The sequence below is a fragment of the Sinocyclocheilus anshuiensis genome, unplaced genomic scaffold, assembly GCF_001515605.1.
Source record: "Sinocyclocheilus anshuiensis isolate Anshui unplaced genomic scaffold, SAMN03320099.WGS_v1.1 scaffold481, whole genome shotgun sequence".
In the NCBI taxonomy this organism is placed as follows: Eukaryota; Metazoa; Chordata; class Actinopteri; order Cypriniformes; family Cyprinidae; genus Sinocyclocheilus; species Sinocyclocheilus anshuiensis.
Window position 1 is genome coordinate 358,701 of NW_015539907.1, and position 21,209 is coordinate 379,909.

Consider the following 21,209-nt stretch of genomic DNA (forward strand, 5'->3'; position numbering starts at 1 on the left):
TCCCGCATTAACCCTATAGCTGCCGCTGCAGCAAAATAAACAGCAATTTCACAATGATTATAAAGTCTGTGCGCTACACTACATTCTTTATTATTAAACAAAGTAATTATTAGAACGTCAGTCTACATTAATCAAGACATTCCTAGGAAATAGTGGGTTCACAGCGAATTATCAGAAATATTTCAGTAAGACAGTAATATCGTGCTTTACCTGGAAACCTACATCTGCACTAAGTATACATCACATATTAGCAAAAAAAACTTGATATTTTGAGCACTCAATTGAAATGTGCACATAACGTATCAATCGTACTTACAGGTTGTGGTTCGGAGAGCTTGTTAGTCCAAATGAAGATAAAAGCCAAGATTAGAGAAGTCCTCCGTAAAATGATGAGCACACAACAAAAGGTTCAAATTGTATTTCTGTGGTATCCCTGAACACAAAGCTCTTCTCGACATGATGTAAACACACTAACTAGCGGAAGTGTTTGTGGGCAGGTGGGGATTATGCAAATGTGTTACCCAGTGACGTATACCGGTAACAGGCAAAAGATTCGAAAATATGACGACTCGTTAAGGCGATTCAGAATCGACTCTCTTTTGAGAGACAATATCTTTATTTATCATGCACTTTTTTGATTAACAACTTTGTAGAATGTTTTTATTTAAGGATAGCTACGTTATAAACTGCAAAAGAGATATTTTTCAAAAACCCATATGACCTGCTCTTTAAACGATATATGATATTCCAAAATGCAGTGTAAGCTAAATCAAATATCTAGTATAATATGAGATTAAATCTATAAAGCTGAAAAAATAATAGATTATAATAACTAATCATGGTTAATCACAGGAATTTTTCAGGTTCCTTTTAAGGAAAAAGAACAAAATAATGTATGAATGTATGTTTGAAATGTATGCAGGTTTTACACTCGTAAAAGTGTTACATTGTGAGGCTTTGTTTTCCTTCAACTGAGCCTATAGTTTTGTTTAAAAAGGCCTTTAATAATAATAATGCCAATCCAGTATAATATAATATTAATAATAATAAGTATAATATTAAGTTAATTTTTGTAAAAATAGAAAAATTCTTCTTAAGGAAGGGTTAAGGTCTCTTGTGAGGAAATCCTCAAGCCAGTTGTGCATTTCTCAGTTTCAGTCTTCGCTTTCACTTCCACACGATTTCTTGACAGGCTCAGCCATCTGCTAGACAGTTTATTTCTATCTAACTGGCTGCTTTCATAATGACATAACCTCAGGTGTTCGTCTATCTGTGTTTTTCCAAACACACTCACACAGATGACTGAAAGAAAGTGCAAGTGTGCATACAGTAGTTCTCTCGCTGTTAGCTTTCCTGGAATAATGTATCTCATGGCAAACTCTTGCTATAGTTTTCGGTGAGATTTTTGTTCAAAATTCAAGACTTTTACTTGGACCCTCTGGCTATTTTATATGGACACCGGTTTGAGAAACTTTGGCCTATGGCTGTATGATCTGGTTGGGGAGGTTTTGCATCAGTTGGACCATCTGCACAATGTTTGTCAGTCTCATTTTGCTGTGTAGTTTCTCACTTGTAGAAAACAAGTAGGGCCTGAGGACATAAGAGTCATACAGAGAGAGAAGGAGAGGGAGTCAAAAGAATAAGTCCTTATCTTCTCGTCTTGCTGACAGTGAGAAAGAAATAAACAGAAATTAATTTAAGAAATGCTTAAACACTGATTGAATGGTTATTATTAATTACTGACATTTATTTTTAATTAATAGTGTTTGCTTAAGGAAATGTCACTATTGCAATTGTTCGTACTTAGAATTTGCTTTTTTCCAGTAAGCAACCACCCAGAATACTCTAGAAACATTATGGCAACATGATAAAATGATACGAGTACATGATAAAAACTTAACTAGCATTTTGCACAACCAAGAGCCAGTCATATTTAGAGTTTTTGCGAGAAAGCTCCGTATTAATTTTTTGATTGTCCTGTAGAAATGTGTGTAAATTTACTTTGGCTCTCAGAAAGTTAAAAACGGTCATATGACGTTGCTAAAAATAACATTATTTTGTGTATTTGGTGTAATGCAATGTGTTTAACGTTCAAAAAACACATTATTTTCCACAACCATACTGTGATGCCGTGTCCCAGCGCGACGAGACAAAGCCATTAAAACCCATTACAAATGAGTCATTTGTTGCATCCAGTGGGGACATAATTACTGATTATAATGACTTGTACTGTCTTTTTATGTGTTGCGTTGCATCGCGCCGCGTAAACATAAAACCATGTCTGCATTTGTGATCGGAGAAACGACAAACAACAAGCGCTACTCTACACTGCTCAAAACTCGCGTTTGAATCGTCAGTGGCAAATTCTTTAAATATGAAAACGTACTTACAGGCTGTGAGTCAGAAGCGTCAGACTGTCCTTGCAAAGTTGGAACTGCCCCACTTTATAGAAGCAACCTTTGTGCACAGCCGGCATTGTAGGCTACTCTCTCAAGTTCAGGAAACAGTCCTCCGTAAAATGTACTGCACACATCTGAATATTTGGGTTGAACTGTTCTGGAACAGTGTTTTAAATAACTTAACCACTGATTTCTAGTTGTGTCCTCTTTTGGAAGACCAATCAAAGTAGTTTCGCTTTCACAACGAAACACACAGCGTCTCCACAACATGGCGGCGGCAGCAGCAACAATACTACAGCGAGAATCAAAGTTACGTCTTCTTTCTTTGCGTAAACATTTGGGAGGTGTTATGACAGTGTCTATGTGACGTAAACATGTGGGGGCGTGTTTAAACGAGGCGTTTTAGGAGGGCGTGGACAAGTCGTAACTTTTATAAAGAACTTTTATAAACTTTATAAAAAAATTTATATTTTTATAAAGGGTTTGAGACTTTAGTCTTTGCAACTTTAGGGATCTTATCTATGCACGGACAGCTTGTAACACTCCAAAGAGAAAGGAAAACTTGAAATTGCATCATATGACCCCTTTAAACTGAATGATGATACTGTAAGCGGTTTTCACAAAGAACATTCCCATGTCCTATTTCTCCTGTGGTTTTAATTTCTTTTTATTTGTTCTGCACTGTTGACATGGTTGCTTTAGACTGTGTTAGCTCCAGTGCTAAAAAAAACCAGCTGCCAAATACAAGATCCTCCTGTGTTTACTTGGTACATGACAAAGTAAATGACTTTATTTGATGTCAGTTTAGCTCTCTATTGCGTGCCTTGCTCTCTTCCAGCTCTTATAAACAGATTGCTGATGTTAGCTTTGATCTTAAATGAAAAGGACACTGTGAACATTTTTGGAGCAAACGTAGCTTAGACGTCAATAAGGAGACAAAGTGATTTCACCTTCTTGGTGTCTCAAGTGGCGCACATCTTTTGTGCTCCTCCAGCCTGTGAGAATCCCTCGCTCCCGTTTACTGCATTAAGGCCATTATGTGATAAAGGGACACTGAGGGTGTGGAATGATTACTTGTTTGCCTCAAGGACACGTCCTTTTTGGAGGTTAAAGAGTGTCCGCCTTCCTTTCAGACTTGTTGCTTAATAGAAAGGTAACTAGTTTGATTCAATAGACTAAGCAGGCTTCTGTATGTATAAACTGCGAGATGGTTCTTTACTTAAATGAATTGCTTGCATCTTGCAGAGCGTCATTGTTCGTTCATTGCCCTTTGATCCGTCATCTGTTGGAAATGATTTTCAGACCGCTGTTTTTGATTAGGTTGTCTCTGGATGCTGTTGTCTCACTAATGCATCTTGGCCACATCGCTGCGGGTATTCAGTCATTGAGATAAACATCAGAGTTCCTCTGCGTAGGCAGCTCTTAAAATGTTTTGATTTTGAAGTAATCAGACTGATCAGTCCTGACCCCTTATGAACTGACTCATCCAGGGGTTGCATTGGCATTATGAAACTGCTAAATTGCTAATATGATTTGTGTTAGCCAAGTCACCAATGTGTCACTAATAGACTAATGGGTGTTGCTGCAACTTCAAACACTTTAAAGTCTTAGAGGTTGGCTTTTAGCTATATTTATTCATTTATAGCTTTTTCTTTATAGTATATGAAGCTAACGTTAAAACTTTTTTTAATGCCTCCATTTATTTTTGCTACTTTTCAGATGTATAGATGTTTATTTTAGTGTTGTACTATTGTCCCATATTTTAAGTATTGAACTATAAAATCCATGATAAAGTTTAGTTATTGCATGTTAGAAGCTATGATTATCTTATAAATAAACATAAACCATTTTTATTTTGATAAAATAATTAAGGTCTATTTTTAGGACTGATACAGTATCTGTAATTTATATCTATACATTTAAACATTATGAATGTCAAACAATCCACAACAAACAATTCTGCACTTTATTAGATAGTAAAATTTTATCAAAAGTTAGTATACTTGTTTACCAAGTAGACAACGGTGTCAGTAAAGAGCATGCTTGAGATGAAGCACGATATATAAAGAAAAAGAAGAAAAAAAGATTGTTTTTATAGTGCATTATTTCCAGTTATGTTGTCAAAATTTTTATCATGCATTTTTAGTCAGACTTTTTTTTTTTTTAATGTATCTTTTTTTTTTTTTTCAGTTTTAATAAAAACTTTTATTTGAATAATTTATCTCATTTAGTTGGATAACAACATTATTTAAAGGGGTAGTTTTTTATTTATTTTTTGGGTGAGTTTTGTCTGTCGGATATCTTTCCACAATTCCTGTCAGTCTTGCTTTTACTTAATCGTGTATTTAGCATACATAATTCTAACGATGGCGCCGACGGTGATGGCTGCCTCCGTGGCGTGCTCTGATAAAATGCTAGCTATGAAACTTAACAAGACTAAATAATAGGCCATTTTATTCCAGAAATGTAATTTCCACCTCTGACATTTCTGACACAATCTTATTAAATGCAATACATAATTTGAGATGAGGTGAAAATGTAAGTGTGGAGCAAATAGTCATGGTTTAGAGCAAAAATGACAGAATTTTCCTGTAATGCATACATGTCCGCTAATGGACATTATTAGTAGACGAATCAACTAGTGAGAGTTTTTTTTTTTTTTTTTTTTTTTTTTTTAAGGGCCAAAAGGGGCAGCAAGGTCAACGACTTCTTCCAGCAGTTTGATGACCTCTACAATGAGATGAGGTGGCAGAAGAAAATAAGAAGTGGGTTGTTTTGCTTTGTGCAAAAAACAATGTAACAATTTATCACCAGTTTGAGCCTGTGTCAGAGTCATTATGCTGATGTATTGCCTTGTGTTTGCAGATAATGCACCACTTTTCTGGGTGTCAAAACATATATCTCTATGGGGTAGTATCTCCTTTAACTTGGCTGTGCTAATCAACTTGGCTGTCGCTCTTTTCTACCCATTTGGAGATGATGGAGATGAAGGTATGGCTTTGATTTTTTTATATATTAACAAATTGCATAATTATGGCCCTATTGTTTCCAAACTGTGGAAAATGCAGACAGAATCACGGAATCCAGTCATAGTGAAATTTATTGTATAATGTGGAATTTCACAAGATTTGCCAAATTTGGATTAATAAATCATAAGTAGGACTATACACTGTGAATAGTAAACTGCAAAAAGACTGATATTTAAATTTGAGGTAACTCAAAAATCTGGAGAAACTCAAAGCTCTTCATTACAAACCACCAATGTTTGGTTTAACTTGAACAAATTATGACAGAAATATACAGTATATTGTACAGTAAAGTAATGATGAACATTTTTTTAAATATTATTTTTATAGGAATACCACTGTTTTTTAATACGTGTTTAAATGTAAATTTTAAAACCTTTTGTGCAGAATTTTGTTTGCCAACAAATGATTACATTTTAAAAGTTTAATTAAATGGTTTATTTAAGTTTTATGCTTTTATTTGATTACCATGTTTTTATAATACATTTGTATTAAATCAGAAAACAGAATCCAGAACAATTAAAACACAGAATTTCACAAAAAATTAAACGCATTTCATTGGGCAATGTAATTTTAAAACTACTACTATTGTTTTGTTAACATTTTATGTATTAATTTGATTAGATATCCTTTTTTATTAATAAAATTTAAACTATTAAAACTGAATTCAGAATAATTTAAACTGAAAACACAAATTTTGGGGGAAAAAATCAAACCGAATTCATATTCACATAATGGCATTATTTAAAGTGGTAGTTCACCCCAAAATTTTCATGCAGTTCTTTGTTCTCTCTCTCAGGTGTCTTGCCACCATTCTTGTCCATCTTGCTTTGGGTGGCAGTGGTTGTGAGCACCTTCACGTTGTTTGTTCTTCCCCCGCGTGGAGGTATCCTGGCGTTCCTGGTCACCGTCATCTTCCGTTCTATTTACACGCTGGGCTTAGGACCCACACTGCTGCTTCTGGGGGCCGCCAACGTAAGGCAAATTCATTATCAACCATTCACGCTTCATTTAGCTCGTCAGCACTCTGCGTTCGTGAATTGATTAAATGTCAAAGTGTATTTTGAATGTATAAACCAACTGAACTCCTATTAGAAAAGACCAGCCGCTAACACCTCATGTTCGCTGATTAATCGCTAATACCAATTAATTACAAGAAGCCGCTCAATATCTGGCTAAATATGAAAGATGGTAGAAGAGGAACTAGTGTTGCCATTTTGCATCAGTGTCAGTTACGATGACAGAAGCGGCTGATGTGCTTAATGTGCGTTCAGATAAAAAATGAGAGCGATTTCATGCCTCTCTCCCAGCCAACTGGAGCTTCAGCCTTCAAACTGCTGACACGTCCCTCTGTTGTGTCAGTCTTTTTGCGTCTCCTCAAGCTGGCGTCTCCTCAGCCATTATGGCACCACATGAAGAACCAACAGAGACATGTGCTGAAACAGATTCTAGGAATCTGGGATCTGTTATACTACATGCCACTTGCCACGTCTTCTAGTGGTCGCCACAAACTGTGTATCCTCACTGCAAGTGAACTCGTTTATATTTTCTTTCAACTTGCTCAGGGTTTTGAGGATGAGGGCATGTCACACAACTGGCCATGTTGGTGTCTGCCTAATCATGCTAGCTTCTACCAAGACGCACTTACTTTGATGTCAGCTGAAAAGGATATGGAAACATTTTCTCTTTCATTTAGAAGTTATTTATGTATAACCTTATTTATTTTCCCAACTATGCATGCTTTATATAGTTAGGTGTTTCAATTACTGCAGTATATGACTCAAAAGTATTGAAGCCTTTTTCTTGACTTTTTGTCACAAATCAAATATTTTCTGTAACTTAGTGGAAACAGAAAACAGAATTGTGAGATGTAAACTCAGAATTCAGAGAAAAAAAGTCAGAAATGTGAGATATAAATTATGAATTGTAAAATGTAAACTAGTAATTGCAAGAAAAAGAGTCTGATTTGTAAGATACAAAGTCGTAATTACCTTTACAAAAAATCCTAAAGGACTTCCATAGAAGAGTGCTTTAATTGAAGGCATTTTAATATTTTAATGTGATTGTAAGGATGCTAATGCTATAGCATTATCTTCTAATGTCTTTTCACAGCTGCTGAATAAAATCGTGTTCCTGGTTAGTTTTGTGGGGAACCAGGGCACATTCACACGAGGGTACAAAGCAGTTATCATGGACGTCTTCTTCCTTCTGCATGTCAGTTATGTCATCGTTTGCATGCTGGGCCTGTTCGTACACGAGTTCTTCTACAGTATTCTGGTAAGACTTCACACATTTTCCAGTATAAGTTTTAGCAATACATGAAATTAATGATTTCATTTAGAGGATAAAAGTGTAGTCCATGGATGCTTGCTTAAAGAGAAATTTTTATGAGTATTTTTATGGCTGCCAAAGTTATAATGTTAACTTAGGATATGAATTAAAAAGTTAATACAATAATTTAGTACATTTATTGTGTTTTATTTTACTGATACTTATTGTTTCATTCCAGCTTCTAAAAACTGGACAAAAATCATGAGGTTAATTACAATTAGTTTATTTTATTGACTGTGTTAGTTTTTAACAGCAAAAGAAAAAAAATCTTATTACTGTAAAAGTGTATGCACTACTGTTCAAAAGTTTGGGGTTGGCATTTTTTTTTAATGTTTTGATATTCTCTTATGTTCACCAAGGCTGCATTTATTTAATACAGAAAAAAAGAACAGTAATATTGTAAAATATTTAAAATAACTGTTCTATTTGAATATATTTTTAAACGTAATTTATTCCTGTGATGGCAGAGCTGAATGTTTAGCTTCCATTTCTCCAGTCATCAGTGTCACATAATTCTTCAGAAATGTTCATAATATGCAAATTTGGTGCTCAAGAAAAAAATCTTATTATTATTAATGTTCAAAACAGTTGTTTTGCTTCATATTTTTGTGGAAAATGTTATACATTTTTTCAGAATTCTTTGAGTAATGAAAAGTTCAAAAGAACAGTATTTATTTTAAACAAAAATTTTTAGCAATGTAAAAGTCTTTACTGTCACTTTTGATCAATTTAATGCTAAAATAATCATTTCTTTTTGGCTTTAGAACAGTGACAATTTAAATAAATTATTTATAGTTATTTAATTTCCTAATCAACATGTTTTTATAATATCCTCTTCTTTCTCTCTTCTATTCCCTCTAGTTGTTTGATCTTGTGCGAAGAGAGGAAACGCTTCTAAACGTGATGAGGAGCGTGACGAAGAACGGCCGCTCCATCTTCCTCACAGCTGTTCTGGCTATCATCCTGGTCTACCTCTTCTCCATTGTGGGCTTCCTCTTCTTTAAAGATGACTTCCTCATGGAAGTCGACCGCCTCCCTGCTTTAAGTAAGCATGAAGTGTACATGGTGTCCCCGTTATGCTCTTTGCTGTGGTGGCCTCCTATCTTTCCAGCCGCACATTATGTAGAACTTGTGGTTTTAGTCTTTCGTTTCATATTACCCAAATGTTCTGCATGAATGAAGTCAATATCATGTGCTAATATGCATCCCTGCATATCGTATGTGTAAACAACTTGGTATGAATAGCACTAAAATTACTCTTTTAGAGAGATTACCACATCAGTGATGTATTCAGTTTGTACATTCATGTACGCGTGAAGGTGATTACTTGTGTTTGTGTGTATGTGTTTATATGAACACACATGGCCATGTAGCTGTGTTGAGGTAAGAGAGAGGACCTGCTAGCACATGGCACCTGCTGCATAACCCAACAGTGGCCACACTCCCTGATGTAATCACTTCCTCTGTGCACTGCATCACTGTACAAGCACTGGGACAGAAAGGGCAAACACACGCGTGCACTAGAATACAACACACAGTTTAATAAAACATTTCAGTTGTGGCAATACAAAACGTTTAACTTTTGAATTGTAAAGCACATGCTATGAATGTAGATTTTGACATTTTTACCAAGAAAAAAACTGTATATAACTCATGTTATATTTGTTTGGTTTGTCTTTTAGAGAAGATGAATGTGAAGGAGTCTATGAACTGCCTGAGTGAGACCTGTTCTAACTCCCCTTTTAATTCTCACCACGGTAAGTCACCATTTTTACAGTGGCCCCAAACAATTTCTGAACACTTAGGCCACACATAAAACGTATGTCCTTGAAATAAAATGAAATATAGCAAACTTTTCAAGCAAAACATGTCACAAAAAGAATCTTGTAAAAGCTTTTTAGTTAAATTTACAATAATAATTTTAAATTTTTTTATTTATTTGGACACCCAAATGGTTTTTAACTTTGAGGAAAACTTTTTTTTACACAGTTGCCACTTGGTTTGATATATTTTTGCTTAATGTGATGACAATCATGCTTTTTTTTTTTTTTTTTTAGTTTTGGTGATTTAGGTGTTACTTAAGTGATACTTTTTAGGGCCACGGTTCACTATATAGATCCATAAACCAAACCTTGAAATGGTTTGAGAAGCATGATGTCTGCTCTGCAGTGTGATTTCCATACAGCTGTGCTTGTGTATCATTAGGCTGTAAAAACTTGGACTTTAATTAGTTTTTAATTGATTTGAGTGTCATTTTGTGAAGGACATCAAGAATAATTCAGTATTTACTGTGCAGCATTGCAGTTTCTCTTTTGATTTCACCTCCGTCTCACCCTTCAGCTGAATGTTCTTGCATAATCTGCAATAGTGGTGACATGTCGTGTGATTTGCGTGTACGTGTGTGTTTATGGTTTTCCTAAGTGTTTGTTTGTAAAGGGCTGGTCCTGAGTATCTGTTATAGAGGTTAAGGTGCTGAGATGACCCGTGAGAGTGTGTGTATGTGTGTTGAGGAGATGACTCATGTGCTTCTTTGTTTTGCTTTGCCCTGTGAGTCTTTAAATATCACCTGTTCTTCTAGATATCAACACATGCGTGCTCTTTCTCTCTCACACGCTCACCCTCTTTCTTTCTTTTGACCTCTGTGGTCTCTCTGTCCTTCACTTATTCCTTACTTACCTTTCCATGCTCATTCTTTTGATCTCCGTCTTTCTTGTTTTGTGTCTTTTCTTAGTCTCTGTTTTTTCTTTATATTTATATATATTATAGTGTATACCAGGGGTGCCCAAACTCGGTCCTGGAGGGCCGGTGTCCTGAAGAGTTTAGCTCCAACCTCAATTAAACTAGCCAATGGCGATTATATTGCCAAGGTGTGCATAGAGGGTTGATATATATACACTATTTGCATATACAGTGGAGTCCACTTGTGAAAATCTCTGAAATCTCTAATTTGCATTTAATAGAAATAGAGGGATGGAATGATTGATGAATTGATTGATTGACTCAAACAAATATATCAAATGTATTTACAAAATAAATGTATAAGTAAAAATTCTAAATATATAATATGAATAGATAATTACACATCTAAATATATAGAACATGATTAAATATCCTGAATATAGTTATAGTTCTGAATAGACTATATATCTAAATATGTAAAGAATTGTGAAATTGTTAATTATGTATAGTAAGAATCATAATTATATAGTTATGATTATAAATACATGATTATTTATGATTTTATGATTGTTTTATAATAATATGAATTTAAATACGTTTAAATAAACAAGTACTAAAAATCCTGAATATATATATATTCTAAATCTGAATAGATAATTATATATCTACATATATAGAAAATGTGTAATTATACAGAATGTATAGTTAGAGTTCTGAATAGATTATGTACATATATGTAAATACATATGTAAACATTTTAGACATCCATATATATATATATATATATATATAAATAAATAAATATGGGAGATACAATTCTGAATATTTATAGTTAATATTCTGAATAGATAATAATACATCTAAACTGCTGCTTATAAGTAAAAATCCTGAATATAAAGCCTTAAATCTGAATATATACATAGTCACAAATGTTTGAAACAGTTTTTTTTTTATCAGTGCCTGTATATTTTTGTGTGTATATTCATCCCAGTGGAAGAAGAGGATGAAGATGGTACAGAGCGCGTTTGTGACACCCTGCTGATGTGCATCATTACGGTTCTGAACCACGGCCTGAGGAACGGAGGAGGAATCGCAGATGTTCTGCGCAAGCTCTCCAAAGAGGTGAACAGAATATCATCAACACAGCACACTCAGACATGAGATACGCCAATAAATCCTTTCCAGCGTCACTAATACTGTCAGTATAATCCATGTTTAAAGCTGTGGAATCTGCAGGCATCTGTACATCATGCTTTTACAGACACCTGCATTCGGTTCTACTCTCTCTGAGCATCTGTCTTTATGCTTTGAAGCGTTGCAAAATCAGCCACGCCAGCTTTTTTGTAAAAATTGCTTTTAGAGATAAAACACAGTATATAAAGTATAGTGTCAGTATATATATATCTCCATTTATAACTCCCTTACTGTTGCTCCTCAGGAGCCCATGTTCCCGGCACGTGTCGTGTATGACCTCTTGTTCTTCTTCATTGTCATCATTATTGTGTTGAACCTCATCTTTGGTGTGATCATTGACACTTTCGCTGACCTGAGGAGTGAGAAACAGAGAAAGGAAGAAATTCTGAAGACGACCTGCTTCATTTGTGGTATGTCTTGTTTGAAGGGAACATATTTTGAGAAACAGGATTAGTTAACAGAGGTTAGCCAATTATAACAGTGATCCTTGCTGTAAAACACAAAGATATCTAGCTGAATTTCCACGTGAATCAAAATGAATTGCAGGTATGGGATTATTGAAAACATCAAAAGATTCATTTTTTTCAATTGAATCTTTCCACTGAATCAGTGAATCTTGGTATGATTCTTTAGGAAATTGGTATGAATTAAAATATTTTAAAAAATCATTATCCTGTTATTACAAATGACTGGAATATCAATTTGAAAAGTCAAATTGGTCAAAAATTTTGGGAATCCTTGAATAAGTTGAGTGCTATGCTGAAGTGTAAGATTTCAGTCTCTTCCACATGCAGAAGTGATTTTAAAGTTACAGTAGCAAAAACTCGTATTCATAAGGGACGGAGTGAGGGCAGAAAATTGTCCAGTAAATTAATGTTTTTTAATGCAAAAAATTAAATGCTACAAAAGTGTAGAATATAGCCCTTTTAAAACAGCACTTTTCAACATCTGCACAGCAGCAAACATCTTAGAATGGCTTGGAACTAGCCAGTGGGGCGACTAAGCAGATGTCATGCCCTGTCACATTCTGTTACTCTGCCTGCCTTTGAATTTGTATTTGAGGTCTGTGACAGGGCTTTTTATTTGATGGATTCAACTATGATCATGGTGACATTTACTCCACTAAGTAGGGCATAAAGTCTATGTTAGAGTATAACTGATGTGAGAGAAAGTTTTATAGTGACTATAAAAAGTGGGATACCATGAATAAAACAATTGATTTTGATAGACAGAGTGGGTTCTTTCTTTGAAGAACCTTTCATTTTTATTATCTGCTCATCTTTAGGCCTTGAGAGAGACAAGTTTGATAACAAGACCGTGTCGTTTGAGGAGCACATCAAGTCCGAGCACAACATGTGGCACTATTTGTACTTCCTAGTCTTGGTGAAGGTGAAGGACCCCACCGAGTACACGGGCCCCGAGAGCTACGTAGCCCAAATGATTAAGGTTAGTTCATCACCACATTTGGTGCTATGATACATTGACCCCTAAAATGTATTTGGTCACGTTCTGGTTGTCATGTTCATAGTTAATGTGATCTGTGTTTACTCTGATGGAACACCTGTGTGAACCTGTTTTCTTGCATCAACTATTACTTACCACACCAGTTGGTTAAACGTAAATAGGGAAGCTTGTTTCCACCACGTGAAAAAAAGTCAGAATTGTGAAATAAACTTAGAACCGCAATTCTGAGATAAATGTGCAATTTGGAGAAGTCCAAATTAAGACTGCAGTTTGATTGCGAGAATGGTCAAAATTGTGAGATGTAAATCCAGCTTAAACTCTCAATTCTTGAGTTGTGAGATGTAGTCAGAAAGTCAGAATTGTGAGATGTAAACTCGGTGTATAACTTGTGATTGTGATGTATAAATTTGTAGTTTTGAAACAAAGTCAGTATTGTGAGATAAAAAGTCATAATTGCCTTTTATATTTTTTGTTCTGTGGCAGAAAAAAAGCTTTCATATAGTACATAAATGCAAAAAGTCTAAAAAAAATGTAGTTATAAGAAAAGCATCATTTGAATTACATAATTTTCTTATGTAATGCAGTGAAATTCAGACATTTTAAATGTCCAAATACTTTTTTGGAGTCCACTGTATGTTAATCAGCTGACTTAATTTCAGGAATGTTGTTTGTTTCGTCTCAGTCAGTTATGTCTGTGCCAATATGTCTGACATCATTTGACTGTCTTGTTTTTACTCAAGTTGTAATTCATGAGTAATTAATTAAGAATGTGTCAACTTTGTCATTAATTCATGAATAATACGTTTATAAATATTAAAACACTTAATGGTACAGTGAACATAATATAACTGGATTCTTGTTTGCATTGTCATTTTTGACATTGTTAGCAGTGACAAACCAAGGACTCGCTGGGAAAGTGTTTGTGTGTGTGTTTGTGTGTGTGTTTGTGTGTGTGTGTGTGTGTGTGTGTGTGTGTGTGTGTGTGTGTGTTTATATCTCTGTCTCTGACTTGGAGCAGAGTGTCTTCAGTGGGCACCAGTAAAAGGAGACAGTGAACTTCCTTAAAATAAGAGAAAGACTCCCTTGATGGAAATAATCTGCTGATTTTCTTCTTTAAAAAGAGACCAACCTTGTGTCTGTATTCCAAAGTGTTCATAAATTACAACAATTTAAGTTTGGATAGTGCACTTTCATGCCTATTTTTAAAAATGGGGGGTGACAGTTAAGGGGTTAAGTTGGTCTTTAAGGTTGTGTGTGTGTGTGTGTGTGTGTGTGTGTGTGTGTGTGCGCACTCATTTGTTTGTTTATATATGTGTGTGACCTTCTGTTTCTGCTGGTATCTCACAGAGTATACTGAAAGTAGTGTAGTAATTAGAACCCTTATTAAAAGTGCTTCCTCTCTATGATAATGTGACAAGTGGGGCTAATGTTCATAGCGGAGGAGAGAAGAACAGGAGTCTGTGTGGTTTCCTATAGGACACCTGTTATGTTTTGTGCAATAATGAATATTGCACAAGAAGACTGATTTAAATGACTAGGCCCAAATAGAATTTGCACAATTTCGATTGTATTTACATACATAAAATTTTGTGGCAAAAAAAACTGCCATGGGTACTGCTGCTTAAAAAGCATCCCAGGACCACATGAAGAAATTAAGAGAAAATATAATGGTTACTTTATTAGTAATGGTAACATTATTGATAACTACACATAATTGCCATACTTTTACTTGTGTTATTTTAAAGTTTTTATGACGTTACTATTTATCTGTTATTCTAAAATGTAAAAAAAGAATGAGAATGTTTATGTGCCATGACTTCAAACATATGATTGGCAGTGCATATACACTAATATACGTTCAGACGTTTGGTGTCAAACTTTTAATGTTTTTTTTTAAAGTCTCTTAAGCTCACCAAGGCTGCATTTAAATGAAAATATTAATAAAAAAGGTGAAAATTGTGAAATAGTCTTACAATTAACAAATAAAATAACATTTTAATATATTTTAAATGTATTCCTGTCATGGCCAAACTGAATTCTCCGCAGCCATTCCTTCAATCTTCAGTGTCACATGACCCTTCAGAAATCATTCAAATATGCTGATTTGGTACTCAAGAAACATTATTATCAATGTTGAAAAGAGTTTTACTGCTAAATATTTTAATAAAAACCATGATGCGTATTTTTTCAGGATTCTTTAATGAATAGAAAGTTCGAAAATAACAACTGATTTCAAATAAAAATCTTTATAACATTATAAATGTCTTTACTGTCACTTTTGATCAGTTTATTGCATCCTTGCTGAATAAAAATATGAATGTAAAACAAAAAAAATCTAAGTGCACTGTTAGTGGCAGATGCTGATAAGCTGAAAAGGGCCAAAGGTTGCCCATTTTATCAGCCTGGCCAATAAAATGGCATGTTAGTAGACCGGTGTTTGTATTGTGTGGAAATCTACAGAGCTTTCTGCAGGCCCAGATACCATGCAGCCCTACTGATGACACATAGAGTTCTATTAGTACTATATTAACTAATTACTGTGAGTTGCTGCAAACAAAAGGGCCCTCATTAAAGCTGAGATGGGAGAGATGAGGCATGGGCGAAACATAAATAACACTTGTTTAGCTTGTTCTGTCTCATATAAGGATCTTCAGCTTTTGTAGTATAGCAGGCGGCAGGAAACAGTAACTGAATGCAAAATACTACAGTCTGGCTTTTAAATGAAGTGTGTGTGTGTGTGTAGTCACCTGAAAACACAACTAATGCAAATCTCTGCAAACCAGCTCACCGTAGCTTCTCTGCTTGTATTCAAAGAGAAGAGTGCAGCACAGAGTTTCAACTGCAAGTTTACATTAAAGCAGGTGTGTGTGTGTGTGTGTGTGTGTGATTATCACTCACAGGCTGCTGGAAAGAGAGTGTGAGCAGGTACTGCAGCAGTCACAGCATTGTTATGTAACCCATCTCAAGTGGCCTGCTATTAGCTCAGCCTGTCCTGACACGTGCTTTCCTGTCCCACACACACACCTGCTACGCCGCTCATTATCACACAGTGAGTCAGGCGTCTCCTTGGCAACACCATCGTCATGCGCTGTCGGCAGGAACGAGAATAAAAAACTCCTCGGCCTCTAGACTTGCGATCAATGCGAGTTCAAAGGTCACGGATTCACCGTTGGATTCGCTTCTCCCAGCTGGATGTGTGTGTGTGTGTGTGTGTGTGTGTGTGAACGGATGACTGCAGGAGTGCGTGTGCAGCAGCCAGCCATGTTAATCAAACAGATTATTGCAATCATGCTGCTATTTCCAGTGCTCTGAAACCGCCTTTCTATTACAAAACAGCAGCTTTATGGTGATGAGAGCCGAGGACACGTGATCGAACGATTATGCTGTCTGTCAGATGGGAAAAGAAGTTTAATGGTGCTTTAATGACAGCTCAAACACCTTTCCCACACACAAGGCTGCAGCGGCGTTAATGTGCTGAAGCGTATATGTGTGCGTGTATGTTTGTGAGGTATTAGCTGCTACGTTATAAGGTGCTATTTGTGATTAATGTAATTTCTTTGACGTTATAATATTTTTGTCTGTCTTAGTTGCAGGTTCATTTCGGTTAATTTGGTTGTTTGCATACACTACCATTCAAAGGTTTGGGGTTGGTAAAAAAATGTTTAATGTTTTTGAAAGAAGTCTCTTATGAGGATGCATTTATTTGATAAAAAATACTGTAAAGATTTTAATATTGTGAAATATTATAACTGTTTTCCATGTTAATACATTTTAAAGTGTCATTTATTTCTGTGATGGCAAAGCTTAATTTTCAGCAGCCTTTAGTGTCGCATGATCATTCAGAAACCATTCTAACATGCTAATTTGGTGCTCGAGAAAGATTACTTATTAGTATCAATGTTGAAAGCAGTTGTGCTGTTTTTCAGGATCCTTTAATGAATAGTAAGTTCAAAGGAACAGCATTTATTTGAAATTAAAATATTATATAAACATTATAAATGTCTTCTTGATCAGTTGTGATCAATGTGTATTTGCTAAATAAAGTATGAATTTATTTAAAATCAGTGCTAGAATGGATATTTAACTTATAGAAGAAGAAGAAGTTTTATTTATATAGCGCCTTTCTGTAGCTCAAGGTCGCTTAACAAGTAGTTTTGTACATCCACACAAGCAATATGGACACAAATACAATATAAACACACATACAACATATAGCCATTATCCAAAGTACATTTTAAACGGATATGTTTTTAACTGACTCTTGAAAGCAGACAAAGATGGGATGGTACGGAGAGTAAGGGGTAATGAGTTCCATAATTTAGGAACATTAACACTAAATGACTTATAATTTCAGTCTTTTAAATTCATTCAAAAATGTCGTTGTTTATTCACCACAGTTTATTCTAACCAATTACATAAAATGTTTTTACATAACATTACAATATAATTACAATAACAGTTGCATAACATGTTTTTACTGTATTTTTGATCAAATAAATGTTGCCTTATTGAGCAAAAGGGACTTCTTTCAAAACAATCTAGGAACACTTTACAGTATAGTCTAATTTGTTAACATTAGTTAATGCATTAATTAACAATGAGCAATATATTTGATGTCATTCATCAACCTTTGTTAATGTTAGTTGCTCATTTGAATGTTACAGTTCACTGGGCATTAACTAATGTGAACAGATACGACTTTTGAACTTAAAACTTTATTAATAAATGTTGAGATTGACATTAAGTAAAATTAATTAAATGTATTAGAAGTATTGTTCATTGCTAGTTTAACTAATGTAAAATGTTATCAAAAATCTTTCTGACCCCAAACCTTTTAACAGTAGTGCATATTCAATATATGAACATGTTAATATTTTTCTTGCCTTGAGCTTGAGTGGGAAGGCCCTTATCACTGAATGTTCAGTGTTTATTAATCATGTATAATTTTATGATAAGTTGACCCTGACTAAACTCGCTCAATGGTGTCCAGGTTTCATGTCTCCTCTTTGGCTTTCTATTTGTTTGTTTGTATTTTAGCCCCCTTTGTATCCTTAGTGAAAAATGGGGTGGTTCATGAGACTCAACCCCTCACAATCTAGTCTCTGTTCATCTGTCCTCACTTCACCTATGTTTTCCCACTTCCTTTAATGTTTTTCATAGATTCATAATGCACCATTCCCTGGAACCAATTAGCAGCATTTTATTCCTAATTCTAATTTTCCCTTTCTTTCCATTTAAGATCCCATTGAAACCTTCAGCAAAACCGGACTGCTCTTTTCCAGCGAGAGAGTCGCTGTGCCCCGATTTGATGTGAAAGTGTGCTTGACCTTGTTCATGTGCCTGTTTCTTAGAAGAGCGGCGTGTTTATCCAGTGTATTTTTCTTGGAAAGCCTCATTCCCTATTGTATAGCAGAGAAAAGCACTGTGTTCGAATCAGAAGATGCGTGTGCCCAGGTGTGTCACCTCGTGAGCGTGTTTCATGATTGTGTAAGGGAAGGCAGTCGTTTCCCACCTCTAAACATATCCTGGAACTCTTTGTGCACCTTGAAGCGCTTCTGTCAGGCTGACTGTGAAAAGCACCTTACATAACTGCTGTGATGAGCCACCGCTCTGTTACCCCCCTCCTTATCTCACACACCCCAGACTAGATAAGCTCATATATACACACTAATCACACACAGCAAATTGTAGAACACAAACAAATATCTTGTGCGTGAGCTACTGTGTGGGCACACACACTTTACAAGCAGAATGACTCACTGTTATTATCTAAAACACAAAAAAACTCTGACTGCGGTTCATTTGCATGACTACTTCCTGTTTCTAGAGTTATCTTTGCATCCAGGTGTTAAAAGTGTCCAGATTTACCTCTATATGCTTTAGCTTTTGAAGGAAAAAGCTTGAGGGAGTTTCAGCACACTGGCTCATATTCATGAGCTTGCTTTTGCATGTAAATATGGGTCATGATGATCAACTTTGTCGTCCATTCTCTAGTCTAGTCAGGCGATAGTTCGCAGCACAAAGCCATTTAAAACATTTTAATGTAGTCTGGGTCTCATTTTCTTTTACTTTGTGATGTCAAATATCCTGTCCATGTTGACATCTAATATGAATAGATTCCTCCAAGCGATGAATTTGTGTTCTGATTAATTGAACTTTGCACGGTGGGTCAGAAATTTCTAATACTTTTACACTTTTAAGACTTTTACATTGTTACAAATAAAAATCTATTTCCACAAAAAATGTAAGCAGAATTGAATGCTTCGTAAGCAGCAAAACAGCTTATTCGAATGATTTCTGAAGAATCATGTGACACTGAAGACTGGATTAATGACGCTGAAAATTCAGCTTTGCCATCAAAGGAATGAATTGGATTTTAAAATATATTATAATAGAAAACTGTTATTTTAAATTGGAATAATATTTGACAATGTTCCTTTTTTTACTGTTTTTTTTTATTTTTTATAAATGCATCCTAGGTGAGCATAAAAGACTTAAAAAATCTTTTTACACCCTAAACTTCAACAGCAGTGTAAACTTACTGTGAAGCTTCTATCCACAACCTGATCAAAACAGATTTGTGACCCATTTGTGACCCATTTTTGAGGCCTACCATTTTCCACTGCTTTTTAGAGTGGCAGTTTTTTGGTGGCAACCATAGACTGTAAAAAAACATGGACGTAGTGTCCGTGACGTCACCCGTAGGTTTCTGAAGAGCATTTTTGACGCTCAAAGTGTGCGGAGACGGCCGTCGCCATCTTGGCTGCGCATCACTCCCGGATAATCGAAAATGGGCAAAAAGGCGGGATGTGGGTGGAGCTGGTTGCTGAAACCGCACCCGCCTTGCGCAACGGTGGTGACACAGCAGCGGCAATCCACCTGTCACTCAAGTGGCCACGCCCCTAATTTTGCTGGACTTTAAGGCTTAATATAATTTAAATGGATGAGTTAAAAATTAACCCCCCTCACAGTTGTCATAAAGGGCAAAATTAGCTATATAGACCAAAACCACTTTTTGTACCAGGCTGTAAACACATTTTTTTTCTGCTGCAAAGTTGGGCATTTTAACATGGGGAGTTTATGGGACTGACTCCCTTTTGGAGCCAGTCTATAGCGGCCAGTCGATGAATTGCAGTTTAAGTCACTTCCGTGTTGGTTTCAATAGAGAGACCGGAAGGTTGCCGCTTGGTGGCAACATGCTGTGCTTTAGTGTGCTACAGACTTTAACTGCAACTGTTATGCAACAAAACTCTGCTGCTTCACTTGCACTGTAGAGTGTGAGACTGTCAGCAGGGTAAAACATCCTTCAATAAGTAGTGTCGTTAAATCCTAGAGCCATTAAACCCGCTTTTGTAACTCATTCATCACATTCAGCAATGATTTTGAAGACAATTACTCTTATACTTCAAATCACCTGCTGTGAGCGGTGTTCCTGTTATTATGTATAATCTCTAAGTCTCAGTTTTTCTGAGGACTGTTATTGTTTTGTAGTTTTGTTTTGTAGTTTTTTAGTCATTATTCTATCATGAAAAAATATCACTTTTTCAGCATTATTGGTTCTGAAAATATTTTTTCTATTAAAGGGGTCATATGATGCGATTTCAAGTTTTCCTTTCTCTTTGGAGTGTTACAAGCTGATTGTGCATAGATAAGATCCCTGAAGTTGCAAAGACTAAAGTCTCAAAACCAAAGAGATATTCTTTATCAAAGTTAAGACTCTGCCACGCCCCCCTAAAACGGCTCGTTCTAACACGCCCCCACATATCTACCTCACTATGTGGCAATATTAGCATAATGCGGCCCAAATGTGCACGCAAAGAAAGAAGGCGTGGTTTCAGTAACCGCAGTTAGTGTTGAAGCAGCCATGTCAGAGAGACGCTGTGTGTTTCTAGGCGAAAGCAAAAGCACTTTATTTGGCCTTCCGAAAGTAGATGCATTTAGGAATCTTTAAGATTACTTACAACAGAACAGCAATGCATTTTATGGACGACCGTTTCGTGAACCTAGGAGAAGAGGTAATTCTGACTTTGCTATGAATATCTGGCGCTTCTGAATCAGCTACTGTTTTATTATTAGTTTAAGTATTTGCTATTGACTGTTCAAATGCAGAGTTTTG

The 21,209-nt window shown here is 35.5% G+C and overlaps 1 protein-coding gene across 1 annotated transcript in view; it reads left to right on the forward strand.

Moving 5' to 3' along the window:
* Window positions 1–21,209, forward strand: part of LOC107686324 (inositol 1,4,5-trisphosphate receptor type 2-like) — a 91,296-nt gene that overhangs the window by 64,383 nt on the left and 5,704 nt on the right. The window contains exons 50-58 of the mRNA XM_016483291.1: window positions 5,079–5,164; window positions 5,265–5,390; window positions 6,225–6,400; window positions 7,538–7,702; window positions 8,618–8,801; window positions 9,439–9,513; window positions 11,427–11,557; window positions 11,874–12,039; window positions 12,915–13,075. Of these exons, the coding sequence (XP_016338777.1) occupies window positions 5,079–5,164; window positions 5,265–5,390; window positions 6,225–6,400; window positions 7,538–7,702; window positions 8,618–8,801; window positions 9,439–9,513; window positions 11,427–11,557; window positions 11,874–12,039; window positions 12,915–13,075 (1,270 nt within the window). The remainder of the gene's footprint in view (window positions 1–5,078; window positions 5,165–5,264; window positions 5,391–6,224; window positions 6,401–7,537; window positions 7,703–8,617; window positions 8,802–9,438; window positions 9,514–11,426; window positions 11,558–11,873; window positions 12,040–12,914; window positions 13,076–21,209) is intronic.